This window comes from Pteropus alecto, unplaced genomic scaffold (genome assembly GCF_000325575.1).
Source record: "Pteropus alecto unplaced genomic scaffold, ASM32557v1 scaffold76, whole genome shotgun sequence".
Lineage (NCBI taxonomy): Eukaryota > Metazoa > Chordata > Mammalia > Chiroptera > Pteropodidae > Pteropus > Pteropus alecto.
In genome coordinates, this window is record NW_006443138.1 from 13,164,587 (window position 1) to 13,188,955 (window position 24,369).

General features: G+C 33.3%; 1 protein-coding gene across 1 annotated transcript in view; it reads left to right on the plus strand.

Moving 5' to 3' along the window:
* Positions 1-24,369, plus strand: part of NAV3 (neuron navigator 3) — a 304,118-nt gene that overhangs the window by 108,465 nt on the left and 171,284 nt on the right. Inside the window, 2 exon segments of the mRNA XM_006923778.2 lie at positions 15,461-15,529; positions 18,746-18,885. Coding sequence (XP_006923840.1) covers positions 15,461-15,529; positions 18,746-18,885 — 209 coding nt within the window.

The window sequence follows — 24,369 nt, forward strand, 5'->3', positions numbered from 1 at the left end:
CACTTTGCTTATGTTCTATGTAATTGTTCCCTATTTAAAAAGTCTGACAACCACTGTTGTTATAGATGAAACAGCACCTATATAGTTTTTGTTAATCAGGCAAACATGGGTTCGAATTCTGCCTGCCAATTCCCAGTGGTATAGCTTTGGGCAAGTGGTTTTAGCCTGCTCAAATACTGGTGTTCTTACTTCTAATGTTGAATAGCTTCCTCACTGAAAAGACCACAAGAGATAATGTGTATAAAGTGCCTCTTTAGCATCACACTTAGCAAATAATAGACACACAGATAACTACTTTCATATTCCCTTCTCCTCCTTTAAGATCACATCACATGTATTAATAAAATATATAGACCCACATTAGAAACCTTAAGTCAACCTCATCACTGTTGCCACATTTCTTACTTTCTCTGATCAATTCTGTCCATTTCATCTCTAACTTTTATTAAATATATAAAAGTAATTCAAAGTAATAATATCCTTATGATTATAAATAACAGCCTAATGCTCAAATCTTTCCAAGCTCTGTCTGGTTTTACAGAGGTAACTCCTTTAATTATGTTAGATATTTTCTTTAGTAGTTAATACCACATAGCTAAATAAAATACTTCTACTATTTTTTATTTTTTAATTTGGTTGTTACTTTTGATTCATATACTCTCCCATCTCTCCCATCCCTCTTTAAGGTAGTCAACAAATATTTAGCACTTAATATATTCCAGTCACTCTTGTAGCCACTAGAGATATATCAGAAGAAAAAATATATGTAAGAATCTTTGCCTTTTTGAAGCTTACATTCTAGTGATGGAAGACAGACAATAAAAAATTTATTAAACTATATACCAGTAATTGAACAGCTTATAGTAGAGAAAAATAAATCAGAAAAGGGAAAATAAGATGCTTAAGAGCCATATTTCTGCAAATTTAAATAGAGTTCTAAGGGAAGTCCTCACTCAGTTGATGACATTGAACAAAGAAGGTAAAAGAACTAGCTGTGTGATTATTTTGAGGTAGAGTGTTTTAAGCTGACAGAAGGACAAGAGCTAAGAGCTTGAGTTGGGAGCCTGTCTGGCTTTTTGAAGAAGACAAAATATTCCAGTTAGGCTCCATCCAACCATAACATTGTTGTTATTAGTTGTTGGGAAAATGGTGTTTCCATTTACTGAAGTGAAAAAGAATGTGGGAAAAGCAGATTTGGTAGGGAGGTCAAATATTCACTTATCGACATGTCAATTTTGAAATGTGTACTAAGTATGCTTACGTGTATATTAAGGAGACAGTTGAATTGCAAAACTGGAGTTTAAGGGAGAAGTGCAGGCTATAGACAAAAATTCAGAAAATGTAACCATATAGATATTAGCAAAAGCTATGAGACTAGACATGATGGAGTCACCAAAATCTGTTTATAGATGAGGAAGAGAGGACTAAGAACTGGAATCAGGAGCCCACCAATGTTTCTAGATCAGGGAGATAGCAAGATCTATAGAAGAAACTGAAAAGAGGCAGCCTGTAATGCAGGAAGAAACCCAAAATTTGTTTTCCTGGAAAGCAAGTGAAGAAGGTGTTCCAAGGAAGAGAGAGAGATCAATAGTAATAGTTTATGTGCAGCCGCTATTCTGTTCTGGTCACCATTCTAAGTATCTTATATACATATTCATTTCTTCAGTCCTCACAACAACCCTGTGGCTTTTGCACTATTATTAATCCTGTTTTCAGATAAGGAAACTGAAAAAGGAAAGATCAATTAAATCACGCAAGATTTCATGGAGACTAATTTGTAAATTGAATCCAGACAATCCAGCCACAGAGTTTATGCTTCTGACCATTACCTACCTACCCTATGTGAACGCTACTGCATCAAATGTTGCACATAAGTAGAATGAGTGCTGAGAACTGACCCACACATAGATTTTGCACTGGAGACTTTGACGTGAGCTATTCCACTGGAGTAGGGGCTTGTAAGAGCTTGATTGGAATCTGTTCAATTTAAAACAGGAGGGAGGAATTGGAGAGAATAAGTATAGACAGGTTTTTCTAGGGGTGCTACTAAAGTAGTTAAATTTCACTCTTTTCATTCTTTTATTGGTTAGGTTTGTAACTTTATATAATGAAATAGCACTTCTAATTCTTTCTCAATCATCTGTAGAATATCTTTTGGCATTCTGTTTTATAAAACATGGATATTAGCAATTCTCCCTCATCCACCAACAATTTCCAGCCTCTGTCATCTGCAGTCATCTAACCTCTGTCCATTTTTTGATTGTTTCAGAAAATTTTATTTTGTAAACATAAGATTCTTCCAAGTTGTTAGCATAGGTTGATTCTAAAAGTTTTAACGCATATGAAGTGTTTATATTTTGGCAATTATAAATATGTTCTGCAGAATCAAGACATACACTCTGATTTTCTTATTCAAGGCCTTCCGTGAATGCCTATTGAAAGTGGATATTTGATTGAATTAAGCATAAACTCATAGATAACTTTAAGAATGGGCCACGGCTTGTTTAATGATCCTTTAGAGGGATCAGTCCAGGTAAACTAATGGAACCCTTTCTGCTGGCATCTTTTTTCTGGGATTATTCAGTTATTGTTAAAATTAGTTCTTGTTTGTTTGGATGATTAATTAATTGGTTCATTTATATCTGGCCATGATTGGTCATCCATAATGATTAACATGAACATTTGCTTAATCTCTCTTTTATTTATCGTCTCGTCATTTTATCTGCACCTCGCTTGTCAATGTTGCCTCCTTACTGTTCTAGATTTAAATCTCTCTCCATGTGTATGCTAGGATGAGGCTTCCTTTATTATGCATTCTCCATTAACATCGCTCCATTTATTTTAAGTTCTCCAGAACCTCTCATCCATTGATGGCCTCTGTCCTCTCTCCTGTTATCCTTGATGTTGTAAACTTAAACCTTTATTATTTATCAACATGTTGGTGACATCACATTAGGGAGAAGGAAATAATATGTAAGTCTGAGTCTCAGAAGGCATGGACAGAATCTTGGTTCTGATATCTTTCCTTTTTAAAAAATAAAAATAAAAAAATAAAAATCAATTAACCTAACTTAGTTTCTCCAGGTAGAAAATGAAAACATCATAATTATATTCTATCTTTCCAAGGTAATTGTGAAAATATATATTTTACAGCATTAGACTGAGACCTAATTTAGAGAATTTAGAGAATTGAAGTTAAAATTTATGCTTTTTGACATAATTATCTAGATAAAAACAATGGCAAGCTAGTTTTTATAATTTGGCCTTTTAACTATCAAATCTTTTTTTTTTTTAATGTGATTTATGTGTCACTGTAGAGCTCTGTGGTTTATTTCTTTAATATTTTGCCACAGGACATTTTGATATCCTGTTTATACATTTTATTTTCTCCCAAGCACTAGAAATTATTTGATTCTATTTGATCTTTAGTATTTATGAGTCACTCTCTTCTCAAATAGAGTACTGGTACTATAGACTTGATTATTATACCTGCAATTTTATATTATATGAAATTATTACATATTAATGTTTTCCACTAAAGATTATTCTTTAAAATTTCAACTTATTGACTTCTAATGGAAAATGCAACTGTCACAAAAATCATAATAATCATGTCATTATGATCACCGAATTATTTTCGTATAGTCAGACCTATATGGAAAACCGAATTATAATCAGGATGAGAGTAGGCACAGAGTTGGATTTAAGTAACTTACACATTTCTGCAACTGAGATTTCTGCACCTGTCTTGCCAATTAGACTTTAACCATAATAAAGTCCTTCTTTATTATAAAGCACACTGTCAACATTTGCCCCTTCATATTGTATTTCCTACACTTATACTTCTGACCACCCCAAACTTCTCTGCCTTTTTGATTGGCCTCTTAGTCTCATGAGATCATAAGATAAATGAAATAAATAAAATCATCCTTCTCTCCCTGCCAGGCTGTGGGGCAGACTTTGGACCAAAGCTCACTATCAGATGTTTTGAGACCCGAGCCACCCCTTGATAATATGAAACTGATTGTATGGGTTATTATCTGTACTTTACAGTAAATAGAGAGTAGCCCAATTATAAAAACTCTGTACAATAGACTTTCTCATAGATCTCCAAACACTTTATAAACATCCACTTATATACTTATTTTATAAGTATAATAATCAAAGATCATTTGTGAACATGTGTACTAAGAAATAGTTCAATATAATTTGTGCTTACTACAACACTTTTTAAGTCTTTAGAAGTATTAAATAATCTAGATTTTTCACTAATCAGGGTTGTTCTTGCCAAAATTTGTTTAAATTTTCAGCTTAACAAAATGACCTTGTCTACTGGTTTTCAGAGTCCAATTTTTTAAGGTGGTTGCACAAAAATGAACTTTTAGAATGGAGCACTGAGTGTACTGTGATATAATTTTACTCCATACTGAAAATTGTAAATGAAAAAAAATCCATGGGACGTGTAGTTTTGAACTTACATGTAAGTAAAAGCCCTGTGGAAAGTCCAATTTATGGTAACGTTATAAAAGAAATATGATCCTAGTTTCCTGAGTTCTCCTTTATCTTGAAATTCTACATTCCTAAAAGAGCATGAGACTTTGATGCAGTAATTATCTAACACAGGCATCTATCTCTGTATTCGGTTACGGTTTTGAGATTCAACAAAAGCAAGCCATGCAGGTGGCCTTAGTAACTGTCAGTCGAAATTTCAGATAAGACAGAGTTTATAACATATTGACATACCATATTTCACTAATGGGATAAGTTATCACAATATAACCTGTTTCACATACATTCGAGATGATATTTCAGCCGCCCAGCTACTAAAAAGAAACACATGTGAATGAAAGCAAAGTTTCTGACTCATGAATGTATTAGGCGATAATTGTTTTCACTGAAGTCTCAGCAAAATTTAAGTTTAGAGAGAAAGCATGTTTATTACTTACCTTGATGTGAGTATATTTGTTGCAAAAAGTCTTAAATATTTTTGAAGTAATATATATGGTTTTGAGGTACAAAAGTATTTTTGCAGAAGTGGCTGAACACCTCCCTCTTTCTTAAAGTTACCTGTCAGTTATCATTTTATAACATTGCATGAGGATGCTACAAAGGGAAAATCTTTGTACTAAAGGAAGAATTTAGTTTAAAGAATTTTAAATCTTAATTCTGAAAATATGGTATATAATCTCAACACTTAGCAATCATAGGATATTCAAGGAAGTAATATTTCAATCTATCTCAGTCTTAAAATTTTTAGTGAATGTGTTTCACTGTAATCAAAGTTTATTTTTTCTAAAAATCTCCACTTTAAAACTTTATTCCCACGCATTTGATTTTGTATATCGCAGTTAACTTAGTCCTAATTTCCTCTCAACCTATATTCACTGAATTTTGAAGGAAATAATTCCTGCATTTTTAGGATACCACCTTATAAAAGAAAAGTACAATTAAGAGGTATAAATTGTCCGCTAAAAACCATGCCCAAGAAATTTTTTACTTCATATTCTGTGATTTCTTTCTTTGTATTTCCCCTTGGTTCTTAGATATAATGTTATTAAATTGACAATTATGTTGTTATAATTAAGCGCATTTTTCTTTGTCTTTGGGAATCAAGAGTACTAAATGTTTGACTGTATAGGAATTTCCACTTATATGTTTGCGTGACTTCAAGACTGAAGGTAAATAGACAAGGAAGGAATAAGAGGTGATTCTCAAGTAATTTTCTCTAACATTTCTTAATATAGATGAGAAATTATAAAAATCAGCATAATCTGAAAAATTGTCCTTATGTTCTATATTGCTCTGATAAACATAGTTTATTCAATTGTATTTTTATTAAGTGTATACATTTTAAGAATTACTGTTTTGTGCCTGATTTTTATATTTTAATGAACCAATCACCGTGCAGTTGGGCATAGTTAATGAAAACCATTGGAAATGAATTGAAATCTTTTAATGAAAGATGATATTGTTCTTAGTGATCCTTCATATCGTATATTAGAGCCCAGTGTTCTATTTAATTGATGATTTGGAAGTTTAATTAAATATGACCTTTCCACAAATGACAATTCAGCCTCTGTTATGTGCCAAGAATTATGCTAGATGTGTAGCTGAGACACAGTGATGCTTTACCTTTCAAATTGCCTGCACTCTAATAGAATACCTAGATATTTAACCAGATAATTCATTAAGGTATGCTAACTAGTCTAACAGTACAAGTTACTCAGTGATGGCAGTTAGAGGAAAGAGCCCATACGAAGGCACTGATGAAAAAAATACCATTTCACATTCAGGAAACTACAACTATCAACCAAGGAAAAAGTGTAACTAGTAGTGTGTTCTGGGTATCTCTGTTTTAAAAACAAAGAAAAAATAAAACAAAAAAACACCCCAAATATCATAGCACAAAACAATAACCATTTTATTATACTCATGGATTTTGTGAGCCTCAAATCAGACAGGGCACACCTCTACAGGGAAGTGTGGAATGGCCGGGGTGTCACCAACTGCTGGGAGGCAAAGCACCTGTAGCTGGAGAATCCACTTCTAAGGTGACGTCTTCACTTGCACGTCTGGCAGCTTAGCTGGAATAGTGACTACGCTTGGCCTCTCCAGCATGGCAGTCTCAGGGACATTGTACTTCTTAAACCGTGACATATTGTGTGAAGGAGTGACAGATAAGCTCATCAGATTTTAGGGAGAAAAGTGGGCCAAAGATCTTACCTCTTAATGGAAGGAGCATCAAAGAATTTATTATAGCTCTGTGTTTAAATTACAACAGGGTTTGATGAGAGACACGACTAGAGAAGTAGGCAGAGTTCAATATATGGAGGCTCTGGGTGCTGTGTCTAGGAGCTGGCACTCATTCTTGAATGTAAAGGAAGATTGCCTTGGATATTTTTTTTAGCAGAGGAAAAATGATGCCATTTATAACTTAAGAACATAAGCTTAGTGACAGGGTAGAGAAAAGACATGCTTTGGGGAGAGGAGCATGTCTTTTGGGGAGAGGAGCTTTTGGGGAGAGGAGCTTTTGGGGAGAGGTCCATAGTGACAAGAGAGTGAACAGCTTAACGTTATAGGCACAAAGGTCTGGCTGGAAAAATGGATATGGGGATTATATGGAGATAAGGGTGAAAGAGAATCATCTTGTTTCTATTTTTGTTAACTCAGCTCTGGCTTTCCTGAACTTGATATTTCAGTCTGACATTTCTAGTGTGTGGCTTTGGAGCCCAGGACAGCAGTCAGGGCCAGAGATATGGACCTGAGAACATCAGCTTAACCATGTTTTATTGATGGAAACAATAGAAATGGAAGAGAATACTCACGAAAACAGTATAAAGAAGGAGGGCTCGGAACAAAACTCTGGCAACTACGTTTATGGGAAAGTGAGAGAACAACAGAATGTTCTTTTTTCTTTTTGTTTGTTTTGCAGTTTATTCAGTGTTATGGTAGCTTCTTTGCTACCTTCTTAAACGCAAAGTGTGTTTTGTTGTTGTTGTTAAAGAATGCCTCGTTTTTTGAGACATTTATCTTTGTCTTTCAAATTTGTTGTGAAATCTAGAGTACAGATCAAACACAAAACTCTGGTTCAAATATTAAAATAAATATACTATATCTTGAAGCATATCAAAACTATATTTTCATCCAATCACTATAAAACAGAACAAAACATTTATTAAGTTCTGTATTTGAGACACTTTTTGGATTATGTACAATACGAGAATTATAGGTTCTGGAAGGCTCACCCTGTGTGTGTTGCTTTGGAAATGATGGTTCTTGGATGTCATTTTGGAACAATTTCTGGTGATTCTTTATAGGACTGGGACCTAGAGGGACTGATATTATTGAGTTCAGGAAAGAAGAGTGAGTAGTATCCAGGGAGGTTTGAGAGAGAATATAACTTAATCATACTTGCTTTCAAGAATTCATGGTCCCAAAGTAATTATAAACCTGAAGACTGAGAGCCAGAGTTGAAAGCTCAACCACTGTACTGAGAGGTCCATGCTTGTGGGCTTTAGAGTAAGAATGTAGTGCTGTTAAAAGGGATAGGTGAGAACTGGAAGGTGTGGTGTTGGAAAGACTACCAAGCTCTGGGAGGGCAGGGTAATTGTAGGGATTGAAGAATATAGGAAGTTATCTTGTACTGAATTCACCTTAATGTTTATAGAGCCTCCCATGGAGGCTTAGTGCCATTCAGGGCCTCTCGAACCTACATCTGAATCCCACTGAATTTTCTATTTGACTATTACAACATTTATTTGTACGAGACATCCTTCTAACTGATTTGCAATTTAATCTTCATAAAAACTTGGAGGTAGGTAAAATTGTCATCCTTGTTTAACTAATAAGGACACAGGCACAGAAAACAGCTGGGCTGGTGTTCAGGGAGAGCAGTTTGGCTCTAGATTTTGTGCTATTAACCAAATATACTAGATTTTTGCTACTGGCATATCAATTTAATAATTCATAGAAAGTAAATATTTTAATGTACCACTTTTTTCACATCTGCTTAATATTTTTGTGTTTCTCCTTTCAAACTTGAAGTAAATGCAGTTTCTATTAAATATCAAATTATACTTTTTAGAAAGCATTTTGAGTTAGTAAACATAGTTTTAAGGTTATACTTCTCAGAGTGAAACAATAATCTCGGCATATTTAAACCTAATTTTCCCAAATTAAATCTTTCTAGCACAGTGCCAATACATGTAGGCAGTCAACAAGTCTTTTTAATGATTCATTAATTGGTTGATTGCATCAAAGAATATATGCTTATTAGAATAAGTGGAATAGAAAACTAAATCAAATTTCTCAATATTTATGTCTATCTGCCACTTTAAAAACCTTAATGTTATGAAGTCAATTTCTTATTTATTCATTTATTCAATATCCAAAAAGTGTTTCTGTACTTTATAAGAAAACCATTATAATATGGTCATAAAGTGATCTTTACTTTATCTCTACTACGAAAGTAATCTGTGAATATTCAGTCATCCTCCTAGTATTTCCTCTCACTTTATTCACCATTTGACTAGTGACATAACATAGAAATGGAATCTTGATTTTTTTCTCTTCATACCTCATACCAAGGATGGTCAATCCTATTTTCCTACCCTCTGCTTCTATGTCACTTTACTGTGCGACTCAAGCCAGAGGCCCTGGAGCCGTCTTAGAGTCCTCCCTTTTCTCCATTTTCTATATCCATGATTATAACTTCTCTAACTAACCATTTACTTCTATTTCCTTTGCCTCTGCCTTCATTCAGGCCCTCATCAGGTCTTGCCTGAATTATAGCAGTGATTTTCTATTTGGTCTCTAGGCTTACTAAACATCTCAGCCTCCTTCCTCTTCCAATTCTGCTTTTACATATCTAAGAGGAGAATCTTTCTAATCTGAGAATTTATCATTTATCCTGCACTTAAAACTGTGGGTATTCTCCACTGCAGTCAGGAGAGAGGTCCCGTTCCTTAGCAAGTTGCTATGACTCTCCAGGTTCTTACCTGGGCAAACAGGAAGTGATAAAGAATATCTGTAGAACAAATGAATAAGAAAAATATATTGAAACTGTCATTAAGTAATTAACATATATTGAGAGAAATCAAATATCAACATTCTCAACTGAGATTTTTTTTGGAATAAGCTTATTAGTAGCTAGTGGAAATAAAGAATGATAGATTATGGGAGGCACAGATATTGCCATTTGGTGATTTTTAATGATGCACATGTGCTTTATGTCTGGGTTTAATTTTATTTTTGAGGATGAAAACTAAGGAATAAGGTTATATAATTTTACTTCTACATGGGTGTTCACTGCTAGAATAACTACAATAGAAATAGAATCTTGTACAAAATCCTATACTGAACCATTCAAATTTTCTAACAATATTTTGATGAGAACTTAAAGAGATGCAAATAAATTTTCACTTATTCTATTTACTGGCCAAGCGTTTTGAGGCTACCACAGAGCTCAGCTGAAACAAGTTTTCTGATTCATTGGTCATGTATGCAATGGGCATGGGAGTGGGAAGTTATAAATAATATGCCATATTTGCTAGCCCTGACTAAAATGCTACTTAAAATTAAGATTAAAGTTAGTGTTTACATGGACGATATTTTTGAGGAGAGCTGCTTAGATACTAAGAATATCTTTCCCTTTAACATTTTGTGTTGCCTATTTCAGATTTCTACATAAGTAACCTGTTAAATAAAATTATTTATTGTTATGTATCTGAATGATGAATGGTATATATTGAAGTCAATTTTACTTAAAACACAAAGAGATGATATGCTGTATGAAGTATAAAATTATTATTATAATGTCTTAAAGATATTCACAGATCCACAGGGCAATGAGTTAATCCTAAAAGGAATGTTAAAATGTTGCAATTTGTAATCAGTTTACGGGAAGAAGATATAGTATAATAGACTAGAGCACAGACTATAGAAACTAACAGAATGAAGTTCAAATTTTAGAACTGCTGTTTATAAGCAGTATAACTTGTACAGATGATTTAATGTTTAAATGCTTCAGTTTCGTTGTTTGTTTGTTTGTTTGTTTTTTAGCCAGGAATGCAGTATCATTTATGCAGGACTGTTATGAGGAATAAATGAGAAAATAAATATAAACCATCACTTAATAAGGACACAATAAAGATGTGTCTTTCTATTCCCTCCTTTAGTATATTTCTGATAATTCCATTCTTGAAACAATTTCCCTAGCTTAAATGATGGTGCTGTAAGATACCATTGTTTGATAATAATATCCAGTAAACATCAATAAATCACTTAATTGTTAAACACATACCAACCCCACGAGAGGAACCGAGAATGCAAAAAATGAACATAACATGATTTCTGTTCTGGTGAACAGTACAATGGATTCAGGAGACAGACATTTACCCTGATAAATTTCCATATTAGCTTAATAATTATAGAAGACCTATATACTAGTAGAGGACAAAACTAACTCTGGACTTGAAACATGTTTCAACTTAGTTAATGTCTGGTCAAGATTTTGAAGTAGAAGTTAGGTTTAATAATCTGGGAGAAAGAAGGAATAGTGTTTCAGATGTAGGAAGCCTCATGAGAAAATTCACGGATCCATGGGAGAAGAGGCCATAGGCAAGGGGCCAAGGTGGTGACAGTGGAGAACATGGGTTGGAGGATATGCAGAGGACACGAAGCTGCAAAAGAAGACGAGACATGCTGAAGTGTTCTATAAATCAAGTTACAGAGCTTGTATTTTATCCTGCAGACACTTGGGAGTCAACAGCAATTTAAAAAAAAAGAGATTGACATCTGTTCTCTCTTGGGGAAGTTAATTCTGTTGGCTATGAGAAGAATGATTTGATTTGTCTGGAAATAAAAATGGACTGACAACAAAGCTACTAGTGAAGAGATATTATTAGAGTTTATAAAATAAATGACAAAGAAGTAAAAAAAAAAAAAAAAAGTGGGTAACGATCAAGATAACTCCATAGTGCTCAATGGAGGAAATGTTGGTGACATTAAATGGTAAAGTCAGAGAGAGAGGATGATTTAAAGGAAGGAAAATGCATTAAGTTTTGAGCATTTGGGGAATGTTTAGGAGAAATGTAGGTGATAGATCCAGGTGGAATATCTAGGAGCTATCAAGTAGATATTTAGAAAAGAGGCTCTGAGTTTAGTTGAGATTTGAGTATAAACTATAGATTCAATATAAACAAATGGAGGGATAAATTAGCTGATGACTAGGATTATGATTTTGAAAATATTCATGGTCATAGTACAAAATTTAGGGGATGGGGATAGTGAGTAGATTTCTACTTGAGAAGTAAGAGGAGTAGCTGGAGAGATAGAGGCTGCATTAAGAAAGGCAAGTGAGGTGAGGATTTCTAGAAGGGAGTCAACAGTATCTAAAGCAGCAGCAAGACAGAAGATGAAGTGTGTCTTGAGATATTTAGATTATGCTGTTCGACTTTGGAAACTACAAGATTTTTTCTCCAAGTTTGTACATTTGTGGATATTCTGTAGAGCACAGCTCCTTCAGTTTTATTATGTGTAGGAATCACCTGGGAATTCTGTTAACATGCAGATTCTGATTCAGTAGTGCTAAGATGAGAACTGAGATTCACTATCTCTAACAAGCCCCAGGTGGTGCCTATTTATTGGTCTATGGACAACACTGAGTAGCGAGGCTCTCTGGTGGTTAGTGAAAATGGGCAATCGCAATTCGGGATGTTTACTTTGAGAAACTTTCTTTCCTTACAATAAATGGATATTATCGTTCCACGTGAGAATTTGTACTGAAGCTGGATAGAAAGTTCTGGCAGTTTGATCCTTCGGTGTATAGAACTCCAGATGAATTTCATCCTTTTTTTTTTTTTTTTTTTTTTTTGCGCGTCTTTAGTCTCATCTTCCTTCCATGTTAGGGGAAATAAAAAGCAATCCCTTGATATTTCTTTCACTTTAGCAGATAGATGAGCTGATACTTCCTTTAGTAGAACCCACAGTAAGCCTCAAAACATTTATTTCTTTTGTGCCTTCATTTCTGATATTTTTTGTCCCTAGCTGGAATGAATCTCATTTGACAACATTTCAGGAAAAAAAAAAAATGCAATCTTCAATTCAGATGTCTGAAAAGCCTTCATTGACTGATGTTCTGACTTTTTTTTTATCTACCCCACTTGCCTCAGAGCTGTGTCTACATGTTCCTTGTGTCTGTTTTACTAATAAATTACATTAGCTGTACCTACTCACCTGCTTTGTTACTAGTCTGTAAATCTGAAACTTGGGAAATGGTATGACAAGCACTGTGGGGAAAATATGCTTTTCTGCTATGAAGGCAGGCAGAGCCAGATAAAAATTTAAGAAAAATAAAGGGAGCTAGAGTTGCTATGGGAAGTATTGGGAGCTTGAGTTAGTGTGATAAAGATGAAAATTGAACGAGAACATAGATGCAAATGGATTTGTAGAGGCTGAATCAACATGACAGGGTCTTGATTGAACATCTTCAATAATTAAAAGGAAAAGGGAGGAATCAGCTATTGAGGTTTCAGGCTCACAGGACTAAAGAAAATGGTGATGCTGTGAAGAGAAATCAAGAAATTAAAGTATCTGACTAGGACTTGGGGGATAAAAGAAGGAAATCGATGAGTTTAATGTGATGATTTTAAGGATTCTGGAAACAGACATCTTTTACTCAGGTGGTATTGATAGCTGGGAGTATGATGCAGACATTAATTCTAGTTTCTAGTAAATTTTACTTGGAATCTTAGGTAAGAAACGAAATGCTAAGTGAAATAATGCATTTTAGGAAATTCATTTTAGGAAAAGTATTTTAGGAAAATACATTTTTTCCCTTAAATACTTTTCCTAAAAGTATTTAAGGAAAGAGGACAGAAAAATCATGTCTTCAAGAGAAGGATTAGGACGAGGGCTGTTGAAGGAAAGAGAAAATGGGCAAGAATGATGGTGAGCAAATCAAGTGAGCTGGTGTGACAGTCTGTGAAAGAGAGAGACTGACAATGGCAGAGGGAACAATATGGCAAATACAAAGATGTTAGAGTAGGGTGAAAAATTGAATATAACTCTTGTGTTCAAGTAAGAGTTTCACAAGTGCAAGGGAAGCAAGGCAGAAGCCAACTTTTAAAAGATTAAAAAATATTAGGGCTCAGTACAAAAAAACAGGCAACAAATAGACTATTCTCTTATAATAAATTAGAAAACAGACATCAGCCATAAAACCGAACTGATTTGGGCCAAGTCGGTTAACCTCTCTAAAGTAGGTCATTGTTTTTCTACTTCTATACTAGAAATTTTGATACTTCTCAAAATCATGGAGGAAAACCAATGAGGTAGTTTCAATTCCATGAAGGAAATTTATTATCAACTCTCCTGATAATATTTGTGTTTAATTTGGAGGGTTTTAGGATAAGACAAAGTGGTGAACCTTTAGGTAAATACTCTTATTCTTGAATCGATTGACAAAGTAAGCTGAGAAGTTCACAAAAGATTTTTCTTCATTTTAGGTGTCTTTATTTTAATTTAAATTTTAAATGAATATCATTTCATTGAGATACTTTAGTTTTTGTATTAAAATTATTCTCTGTTATTATCGTTACTGAGATAGTTTGGTCAGTTGTGGCCAGTTGACTCAGTGCCTGGTGTAATTAGAATACAGAATGGAATGCTATATGCAAATAATAACATATCTCATATCAAATGTGGAAAACAAGTGCTCTGTGAACCTGGAGCACTCCCTAGATATGAGGATTTATTCCTGTCTAACCAGGCAGTTTGAAGGACCTGCATGCTTCCACTGCAGACTGGCTCAGTAGAGTAAGAGTTAAGTTAGGAAGCATGTCGTCACCTTAAGAAACCCCTCCCTTGGCATCAGTACCCTCTACTTGGCATCAAAGCAACTGGAAAAACTTAAGCAGAGCTCCAAGTGACCCTTCCAACCCTGATTTCAGTACCCCTATGTTGTTTCTGTTTCCTTGGAGGCCTTGAAAACTGTGCATGCACAATAGCTGAGTTCATGTACAGTCGTCACAATTCACCTGAGAAGTGATTCTCCCCTCAGGCATCAATCAGCCAAGACCATCACAGGGTGTGTGAACATGTTTCAGCTCTATTTGGTCTTACTCTATACTTCAGAATACCAATTTTGCAACCCTTGGGTAATTCAGAAATCAGTTTAACTTAAAGTCCAAATTCTCATTTTGTTTATAAAATATCCACTGCTTTTCAAAACTTGGTTTAAATAATGATTTCTCATGTGTTTTTGATCAAAGATTTTGATTTTAAAATCGGTAAGAATTATAATTTAAGAATGCCAAGAAATTGTCATCAGCAGTTTCGTCTGTTTTTGAACTTTAACTCCACTTTAATCTCAATTTTCGCATTGATCTTTCTTCAGAAAAATATCTTGAATTATTCACTTTCTTAAAACATTCTCTGTAAGAGATCAATAATAAATTATTAGACAGAAACCAGATATTTTAATCACTTAGTTTCCAAAATAATATTTAGGTTAAAGCAGCAAATTAGAAGAGTTTATTAAAAATAAGGACCCTCATTTCATGTTTTTTTCATTTTAATTTTTTGAGAAAGAGATTTTTCTGTTAAGTCAAATTTTAGCTTTCATAAAGTTTCCATAGTCATTTACAAAGGTTGAATATTTTATGAGATGAAATATTACTACTTAAAATAATATGAATACTGTCACACAGGATTAATTTTAAAATCAGTGATGACACACTTTATACAGGGGGTGCACTACATTATTTCATAGTGTGTTCACAATCAAATGTCATGTTGTATACATTGCATTATCATAATTTTCTAATTAATTTATTCTTTATGCATGTTTATACATGTTCCAATTGCATTTCATTAACTCATAGTTTTCTTGTAAGTTTGTGCTTTCTTTCCATGTTCAAAGAATCTCTTTAATTCAATTTCTCTGTTTCTCCTCATACAGTCTGGCAGCCAGATATGCAACTCAGTCTAATCACAGTGGAATTGCAACCAGTCAAAAAAAGCCTACTAGGTCAGTTAATATCTCTAATTTATTGCTTGTTAGTGATAATAAAGTTAATGCCCAGTGATATTTTGTCCTATCTTTCTAAATTTTTTCAAAAATTACATATTTCTGGATGAAAAGTTTAGAGGACTGAATTCTTCCAAGAGGATATCCTTATGCAGTCTCAGGGATGGGAGTGTTTGTATTAGATCATTAAAATGGGGTTTGGCATCTTTTTTAGTTTTGTCATACACATACATAGTGATAGAACTGGGCTGAAGTCTAGGTTCTGGGCTGAGAGACAGTCAAGGAAAAAATATTGCTTTGAGGCCCCGTTCTTTCTAAGTCAGGGAATCTGGAAGTTATGCACCAAGATTCTCATTGCTTTTTGAGACGGGCATACATTAATTATTTTACATTTTGAAGCAGAATTAAGAAATATTGGCATATTTTTAGGGAATGTTAACACCGTCTCAGCCTGGACTGTTCTTGTATCTATAATAGATTAAATTTTGAGTCTTTGTGACATGTGTTTCAAAGACAGTCTTTTATAATAAATGACAGTGCATTATGTACTGTTTGGAAAATATTGGTATGTAAAAACGTGTTCAAAGTGTTTGATTTTCTTTTAAATGTTAAGTTGCTGAAGGCATAATGATAGCATGGAACCAGCTGAGTGAAGCCTCAGCAAATGTATTTTGTACCCCTGATTATTATGTGATTATTATATATGCCCTCTCATTCGATGAAGATGTATCTCAGTGGTCGTTTACTAGTCACGGCCGTAATAATGAATCATGTTATGCAAAGTTTGACCACAAGGAGTGCTTATGATGTCTTGACTTGAGGTATGTACTTTTCTCTTTGCCTTGGTTTTCTAAGATATATTCATTTCCATATTAATTAAAATTATTCTGGAGAGATAAAATGATATTTAATTAAAAATTAGAAGATATATTATAAATTAGGATGTGCAAAGAACAGTGACCTGCCATGTACAGTAAGCATTTTTATCACTTCTAAGACTTATGCATATAAAAGATATTTTAAGAACTTTGATTTAATAGAACGTCTCTCTCTTTTTTTTTTTTTTTTGGCTGTATTCTCATTTCTCTTTTTATTACTTTGATGAATGATCTGGAGTTCTGGCTGCCTGTCGAATTAGGGTAATGAGAAGAGCAAATGGATTTTTTAATTTGTTTTAATTTGTTCTTCTGAGAACTAAAGATCACTTGGCTTCATGGGTCATTGTAAAGATTAAAATGCATTTTAATTGCTTTCTAGAAACAGGTCAAACTTTTACTGCAAGCAGGGAAAGTTTTATTGCAAGTTTTGTGACAAAATTTGTTTAGACATGTGAATTTGGAAAGAACTTTCTAAGTCTATGACTATGTCTACAGGAATAGTTCTCAGGTTTATTTTGATTGAGACATTTGGCCAAATAAATTAGTCTAGTTCTTTCTGCAGAATGAAATCACCGATCCTCGAAATTCCCATTGTCTGTGCTTATTCTGCTTTACTTGCAACGCCTGCAGATCCATTTGAACAAAAGCTAAGTCCTGGAATCCTTTGGAAAAGATTCTAATCTTGTGTATGACACAACCTCTAATTAGCAAAATAGCTGACGGGATTCCTTATTAGCCATATATAAACTCCAAGATACAGTCAACATCTTGAAACTATGAACTGTTCCAGGAAATCAGCACTTCTGTTTTGAAGCTGGTATTTGTGTTTTCCTGATTTTCATTCCATTTTGCAATACCTGTTACCATTTAAAAAGTATTTGGTTATATAAGCATTGGATTTCCTAGTAATTTCTGGAAATAATAAATCAAATAATATTATGAATTGAGTTCAAATGTGAATATTGTCACAGCTGATTGTCAAATTGTGATATATTAGGCACCAATATAACAGATATGAACGTTCTTTTATTTTAGAAATTTTGTAAAGCAGAACAGTAAAAAATTCAGTAATGTTTTATAAGTTTTGGATTATTTTTGTTTGTTTTTCTTTTAAAATAGAAATTATCAGAGCAGTACACAGTGGCATTCACATGGTGGCAGCAAATGCTAGCAAAGTAGCTGGCCATCTTTAATATTATGTTTTTAAATATGTCCTGGAAGGCCAATATTAGTTCTTAATTTCTAGCTTTTAATTTATGTACATTGAGTTTATTATACATATGCAATATGTACAATATATGTTAGCAGTATAAAATAAAATACAGTAATTGCACATTTTAGGCACAATTCATGATATAATTGATACTTGAAATTTTAATATGGAAACTGTTTTAACAGTGAAATAATTGACCTAAACTGGTATTTAATTCTAGTCCAAATAAAATAACTGCAGATTGTAACTTTCTGTCAAATTTACCTTAATTTTAAGGTAGTCTGTCTATATTTCCTTATGTCTTATACTTCATACTCAAAGAATAGCTGAAGCTACTGTCATTTTAGGTGTATTTTAAATTGCCATTCTGCTGACAGATTTTTTTCTTCTAAGACCTGCATCCTTTCATGTCATATCACTTCTATGATCAGTTGGCCGTACTTGTGAGATAACCAGCTAAAGTCCAGGTGCTTACTTTTGCCAAGAGATTGAAAGTTTTTATGTGAGGCAGGTCACTCAAACATGAATTAACTCATGACCTTGCTCCCTATTCCATATTTTAGAGTAGCTAACTAGCTTAGATATTCAATAAGTATTTACTGTTTGTAATTGGTTCAGTAATCTTATTTGTCTTGTTATTAATGTATGTGCTGATTTAGGATACAGCTACATAAGATAAAAACAAATGTTCTGTACATTGAAAAGAGCAACTTAGCACGAACTATAGGTAGCTGATTAATGCCCTGAGAACAAAATAAAGTTAAGTGTTATTATTTCCCTTGCTTTTTATGTAATTGTTATGGTACTTTTAAGTCAAAGTTTTATTCATCAGCAGTGTGGTAAGTATAATTTTTTTCAGTTCAAGGTGACTCTATTTCTAATTGCTCTATATTATTAATATACTTTGGAGCCATATTTATTGAAAGGTGAAATAAGATTTTTCTGGAAATTCTCGAACCCTGTGTTTAGCTATTTATTTGTCACTTAAAGGAACACTTTCTGCTAAGTAGATTTTAGAACATCATATATTGTTATTTTCTCATTAAATCTTCCCTGATCAGAACTTCCTGCTCCCATCTTTTTGTAATGTACAATAATGATGTAATTTTTCTTATACTATTTCAGGCTTCCAGGTCCCTCTAGGGTACCAGCCGCGGGCAGCAGCAGCAAGGTCCAGGGAGCTTCTAATTTAAATAGGAGAAGTCAGAGCTTTAACAGCATTGACAAAAACAAGCCTCCAACTTATGCAAATGGCAATGAAAAAGGTACGTATTAGCCTGTTACATCATTATGGTATAAGCCTGACATATGCGTATCGTAAATTACATGCTAAATCTAATATTTGAGCAGCGTTACAGCTTTTGGAATGGAAATGCTATCATTGGAGTTTCCTGTTTTCTAACTGCCCCCTCCTGAATTCCAGCTTTTTTCAGGACTTTTCTTATCTGAAGAACATTTTAAGGAAACAAACTTATTTATTTTAAAGTGGTTCATTATCTGCAGTATAAAATCTGTTTCTCAAAATAGTTTCTCCCAGATGCATATAAATAGCATTTTCTTTTTTCTTCTTGTGTTTTATGAACATTTATCCCAAAATCATAAATCTATATTAAATTTATTTGAATCTTTAGTTTTAGTTAATTTCAGTACAATAGTGTTTTAGGCAGTTACATTGGAGTATCATAATTTGAGACATAATTAATTATGATGGGTATTTAATCTTTGAAAGCAGCATTAAGTATTATGACCTTAGTTTTTCCTAAAGAGACAAATTATTCACATTTGTTTTATTTTCTTAAAATAATGCATAGTAGAAGTATTAAAACTCAAAAGTTATCAGGAAGAAAGAACATACAGTGGAAGTCTGTGTTAAAGTCAGATTATATGTAAACTATACAATACACAGCTTTTTGTAATGTGCAAAATGTGCATTTAAGGATGGGCCAGCTTGGTGCATATCACTGTGCATCATGGGTACTAGAGACTAGGGCATTCTGCTGGATTTTGAGGAAGTGTTGGAACTCTACATGCAACAAGAAATGAAATTCAAAAGTGACGAATGTGCTTAGTTAGTAGAACAGCTGGCAAAATTGGTTTGGCTAATCAACCAGGTAGAAACTTTTTTGCTTAGATTAGATAATTTCAAATTGTTTCTTATAGATGATCTGATTAGACAACTTTTTCTTACTCAGACATGAATTGACAGGAGTAATCTATGACTTAGACACTTTTGTGAAAATTTCTCACTCATTAAAACAAAATTGGACAGACCATAAATCCCTGAAGGCAAAGCAATGTGTCTTGGTCCCTGGAATATCCCCAGTTCTTGAGTTGAATGAAAAAAGAAGAAAATAATGTGTATTTGGAAGTTAGGAGTATGTCATTAAAATATAGAATAAAACCTTTGATTTAAGAACCTAAGAAGTATTACTGAAGACATACTTTTCCTGGGGAGAAGGGAGACAACAATTTCTCATCAGAAAAGCATTCTCCTTCGTTTTCTGACTTTCCTAGAAAGTGTCATACAGGCCTATGTGTGCTATGAAATTCTGAGGGAAACTAAAGATGTTTAGACATAGAGATGTGCTGAAAGGACTGCTCAAGTATCTAATTCAGCTACATGATACTACAGTTATAGAATGGTTTTGCAAGAAATTACTAATAATGTCGACAGAGAGCTAGAAATGCTTTAGATGACCTAATACTTTGATATCAAAATGTATCTAAATTTTTCTGTTATATGAAATCTTTTTTTTTGTTGTTAATTTCTAGTGTTTAAAAGTAAAAATCCAAAGGTAGGCAAGCATTCATATTTTTTCACAACCATCCAGACTCAGGTATGTTTAGGAAGTAGTGCAAAATTAGAAAGTAGCAATATTTACAATAACCACAAGGTGGAGACAGATAACATACATTACGAGGTTCTTGACCACGAGAAGCAGATTTCCTTCAGTCCAAGTCTACAGCAAAAGACAAGAGTTTCCATGGTGAGTTAGCCATTACTTTTAATTCCAACTAACTCAAAATTCTAAAACATTTAATGTGTGTGATATCGCATTCACAAATACTTATAATACTCAAATATAGACACTAAATGTTTGAAAAATGCCAGTAACAACAGGCATAAATTCTATCATAAGGTATAGTACAGCCATCTGGAGTTTGTGTGACATACTACATGGCATTTTTTTATTAACATGGAGTTATAATTTTATATCAATTCATCTAATATCAATGTTTTTAAATTAACCGTTGTGTCATGATATTTTATATTTCCAAAACATTATCTTAAATTAGAAGAGCAAACAAATTAATAATAAACATGACATATGAAACAATCTATAATTTATTCTTTAGACTATTCCAATGGTATATCTTTTTCGGTATAACAGTTTTATTTAACCTTTTTGACAAGGAGGTTTGTAGTGATAGCATAACATATAAAAACATAAGATTCCATCTGCTGACAAGCTGATCTCTGTCAAAGCTAATTTGCCTGCATATCCTGGTCATGGTTAAGTAAGGTGAAAATTAAACAAGAATTTTCAAATGTTACAGTATTATAATGATATAATTCAGAAAGTACTAACTTGAGTATATTAATTCTAATTGCTCTTCTTTTTGGTTGTTAGAAATTGTAACATTTAAGATGAATAAATTGAGATATTTTTCCTTGAAGGATTAACCAAATTATCTGTAATGTGCTCTCTGAATGCTTGTAAGTAAAAATATACTTTCTATCTTCTTTAACAAGTCTTAGTTGATGAGTTATACAAATCAATTGAAAAATCTCTAGAATTTGTAATAGATAGTAAAGGTTTATTAACAATTAAAGCAGTTTCATTTCCCTATTAAAAAACATGCTGTTGAAAGCACAGTAGCTTTTCACATGTATGGAATTGTAAAAATAGCATATTTGCAAATTGTTTAACATCTAATGAAAGGAAATCGTAGAGAATCACAAACTGTACTTCAAAAGGTACATCTAATATTTATCTTTATAATAATGCAATTCAAAAATAGTATGCTCATTTTACCATTTCATCAAATGAATTAAAATATCAGTGAATATAGCCATAGATATCACTTGCAGAGGAGGCTGAAATAGAAATGTAATTATAGAATGCAACACCATTCTGCCATTCTGTTGAATTAAATGTGGAAACAGATTTCTCATAACACATAGTGAAATGAAGATAGTATTGTTTGTAGATAAGCATTCTTTTGAGAGTCCAAGAGTCTTCTCTTGGTGATCTGCCATTCAGAAACTGACAATGAATAATATGTTCTGACACCACCATTTATCAATTTGCCCATGCATCTGACAATAGTACTCTAGACGTACGTAGGCTTTAAAGAAAAATCAAATACCTGCTCATTGGAAATCAAGAATCTTGTCAAATGATGCCTTGATTTATTTGGACAAATACTTTATATGCTTGAAGCAAATCATCATATGAAATTATTCTTGTCTTGTTTTATAAAATCTGGGTAATAAGTATGAAAAAGGCTAAATGGTGGAATTATTAAAATGTAAATATCCCTAGCTTTATTTGGAATTCAGTTTCTAAATTATGATCTGTAAACACTTATTACTTGACATAGTTTGTTAGCACAGAGTTGTTTTTCCATGTTGCTAAGAGACATGCCACAGTACCAGAGGGCCTGCTACCATCTCTCTGGTTTTTTTCTCCCAAGTGATTCATACATTATACCTGTACATCTGAAGAGGAGATAACTTTTCTGTTCTCCTGGATCCTAATGGCATACTTTCTGGTGCCGAAGTATTTACTTTCATTGACAGTCAACATAGATCGAGTGGGATTGATACTGAGAATTTAGCAACATTGAACAATTGAACTTTTAAAACTATAAGGTTTAATGTGAGTGTTGCATTAGTCATGGAATTTTTACTGCTAAAACATAGATATCTACTTCATATGTATATTCTCTGTTTTTTTCAATTACTATAAGAGTAATGAACTTAATTATTTTGTTTTCAAGGCAATGCAAATATGTTTTAATTATTATATTCTTTTACTGGTGATTTAATTATGTATTTCACCATGACTTTGCTTTTTTTCCTTAATACTTATATAAACCTGAGATATAATATTAACATGATAAATTCAAGTTAACCTTGGGAATTTTCATGAGGTAATATAATTAGGTACATATATCAGGTGATAACGATTAAACAGACTTGGGAGTATATGTTGTTTGCTTATGTATAAATGCTCACATATTATAGATGCCTATACAGAAATTACAACTTTTCCCTAAACTGGATAGTGAATGGAAGCTTCCTTAGGTTTTCAATATTCCACAAAGTGGCACTCTGACCTTGCAAGTGGTACAAAGTAAGCATGTGTGGAATAAATAGGGCCTCGAGGATCCCTGTAACCCCATTCCATGTTTCTATTGAGTCATGTAATATTGATGATTCAGGCATTGCACAGCAATTATTTGAATGCTACTTTTTGTTGTTGTTGTTGTTTTTACTTTTTAAAATGTTCGAAGTTATTTTGGTGTGTTGTGAAATGGGAGTCTAAATTAATTATGTACCAAACTAATTGCTATGGGCCCATTGATTAATCATTTTTTCTCTTCAACAATATTCTGATTGCTGAAGTCGTCCTCCATTTAGCAGGGAACACATACATCACTGAGTACAATTCCTGCTACACAGCAAATACTCTAAAAAGAATCCCTCTGTTGTCATCCATGTTGTTACTATGAGTTACTTTGTGTATTGTTACTGTGTTGTTACTTTTTGAGTTGAGAACTGGTTTCCTTCCATCTACACAGCAAACTACTCAATGAGGAAGAAGAGAAATAGGCTGTTATGTTCCCTGTGTTCCACTAACGCCATTAGCAACTCAACGTGAGACTCTAAAGATGGCTGAAGTTCCATAGAGAGATCTCCTTACCTAAACTTCCCACATGCCTGCCATGACTTCCACAGTGACCTCTATGTATTAATTTTAGAACTAGATTGGATTTTTCCCAGGTCATCGATGTTTTTTTTTTTTTTTTTCAGGATGAGAGAATTAAAAATTAACTCTGTGAATTTAGATGTTTTCTAAGCATGAATTAAAATCTGGTCTTACATCAACTCAGACAAATGGTGCAAGTAAGATGCCTAAGGAGATAGTATGTTTTACTCAGTAGAAAGTATCTTGTATGATGTTCTCCCCATTTAATTACTGCTCATTGAGGAAGAAAGAAACCATGCTTTAGGGCGTTACCCAGTTAACTTCACTGTTGTGACAAACATGGCTTTCCAGAGAACTGTCCCAGCAGAATTTCTGGGTATGCAGCAAACATGTGAAAAGAAGGGCGGTTCAAAAGCATCTTCATTTTGGAGTCGATAAATCTGAATTCCAATTTTGATTTTGTCTTTTCTAAGTTTTACTATATGTATGAATTGGAAAGAGTTGCTTTCTCTTTCGAAGCTTCAGTTTTCTTATTTTTAACAAGTGAAATCATAAGTGTGATCAGAGTATTGTGGGTTTAAATGAGATACTATGAATGAAGAGCTTTACATGTGATAGCATGTATCGAAGTACTTGGAAAGAGTAGGCAGTTGATCAGTTATATTATTTGGTTGTAGTAGCATTGTTGATAGTGGGTGTCCAAGTGGAAGAGGGAAAGGAGAGAGAATGGAAGATAATTTTTTCTTTGGAGACCAGAGATAAGGAGCAGGGCTGTAGGCAGAAATAGGCCCTGCAAATGCAAGAAACAAATCT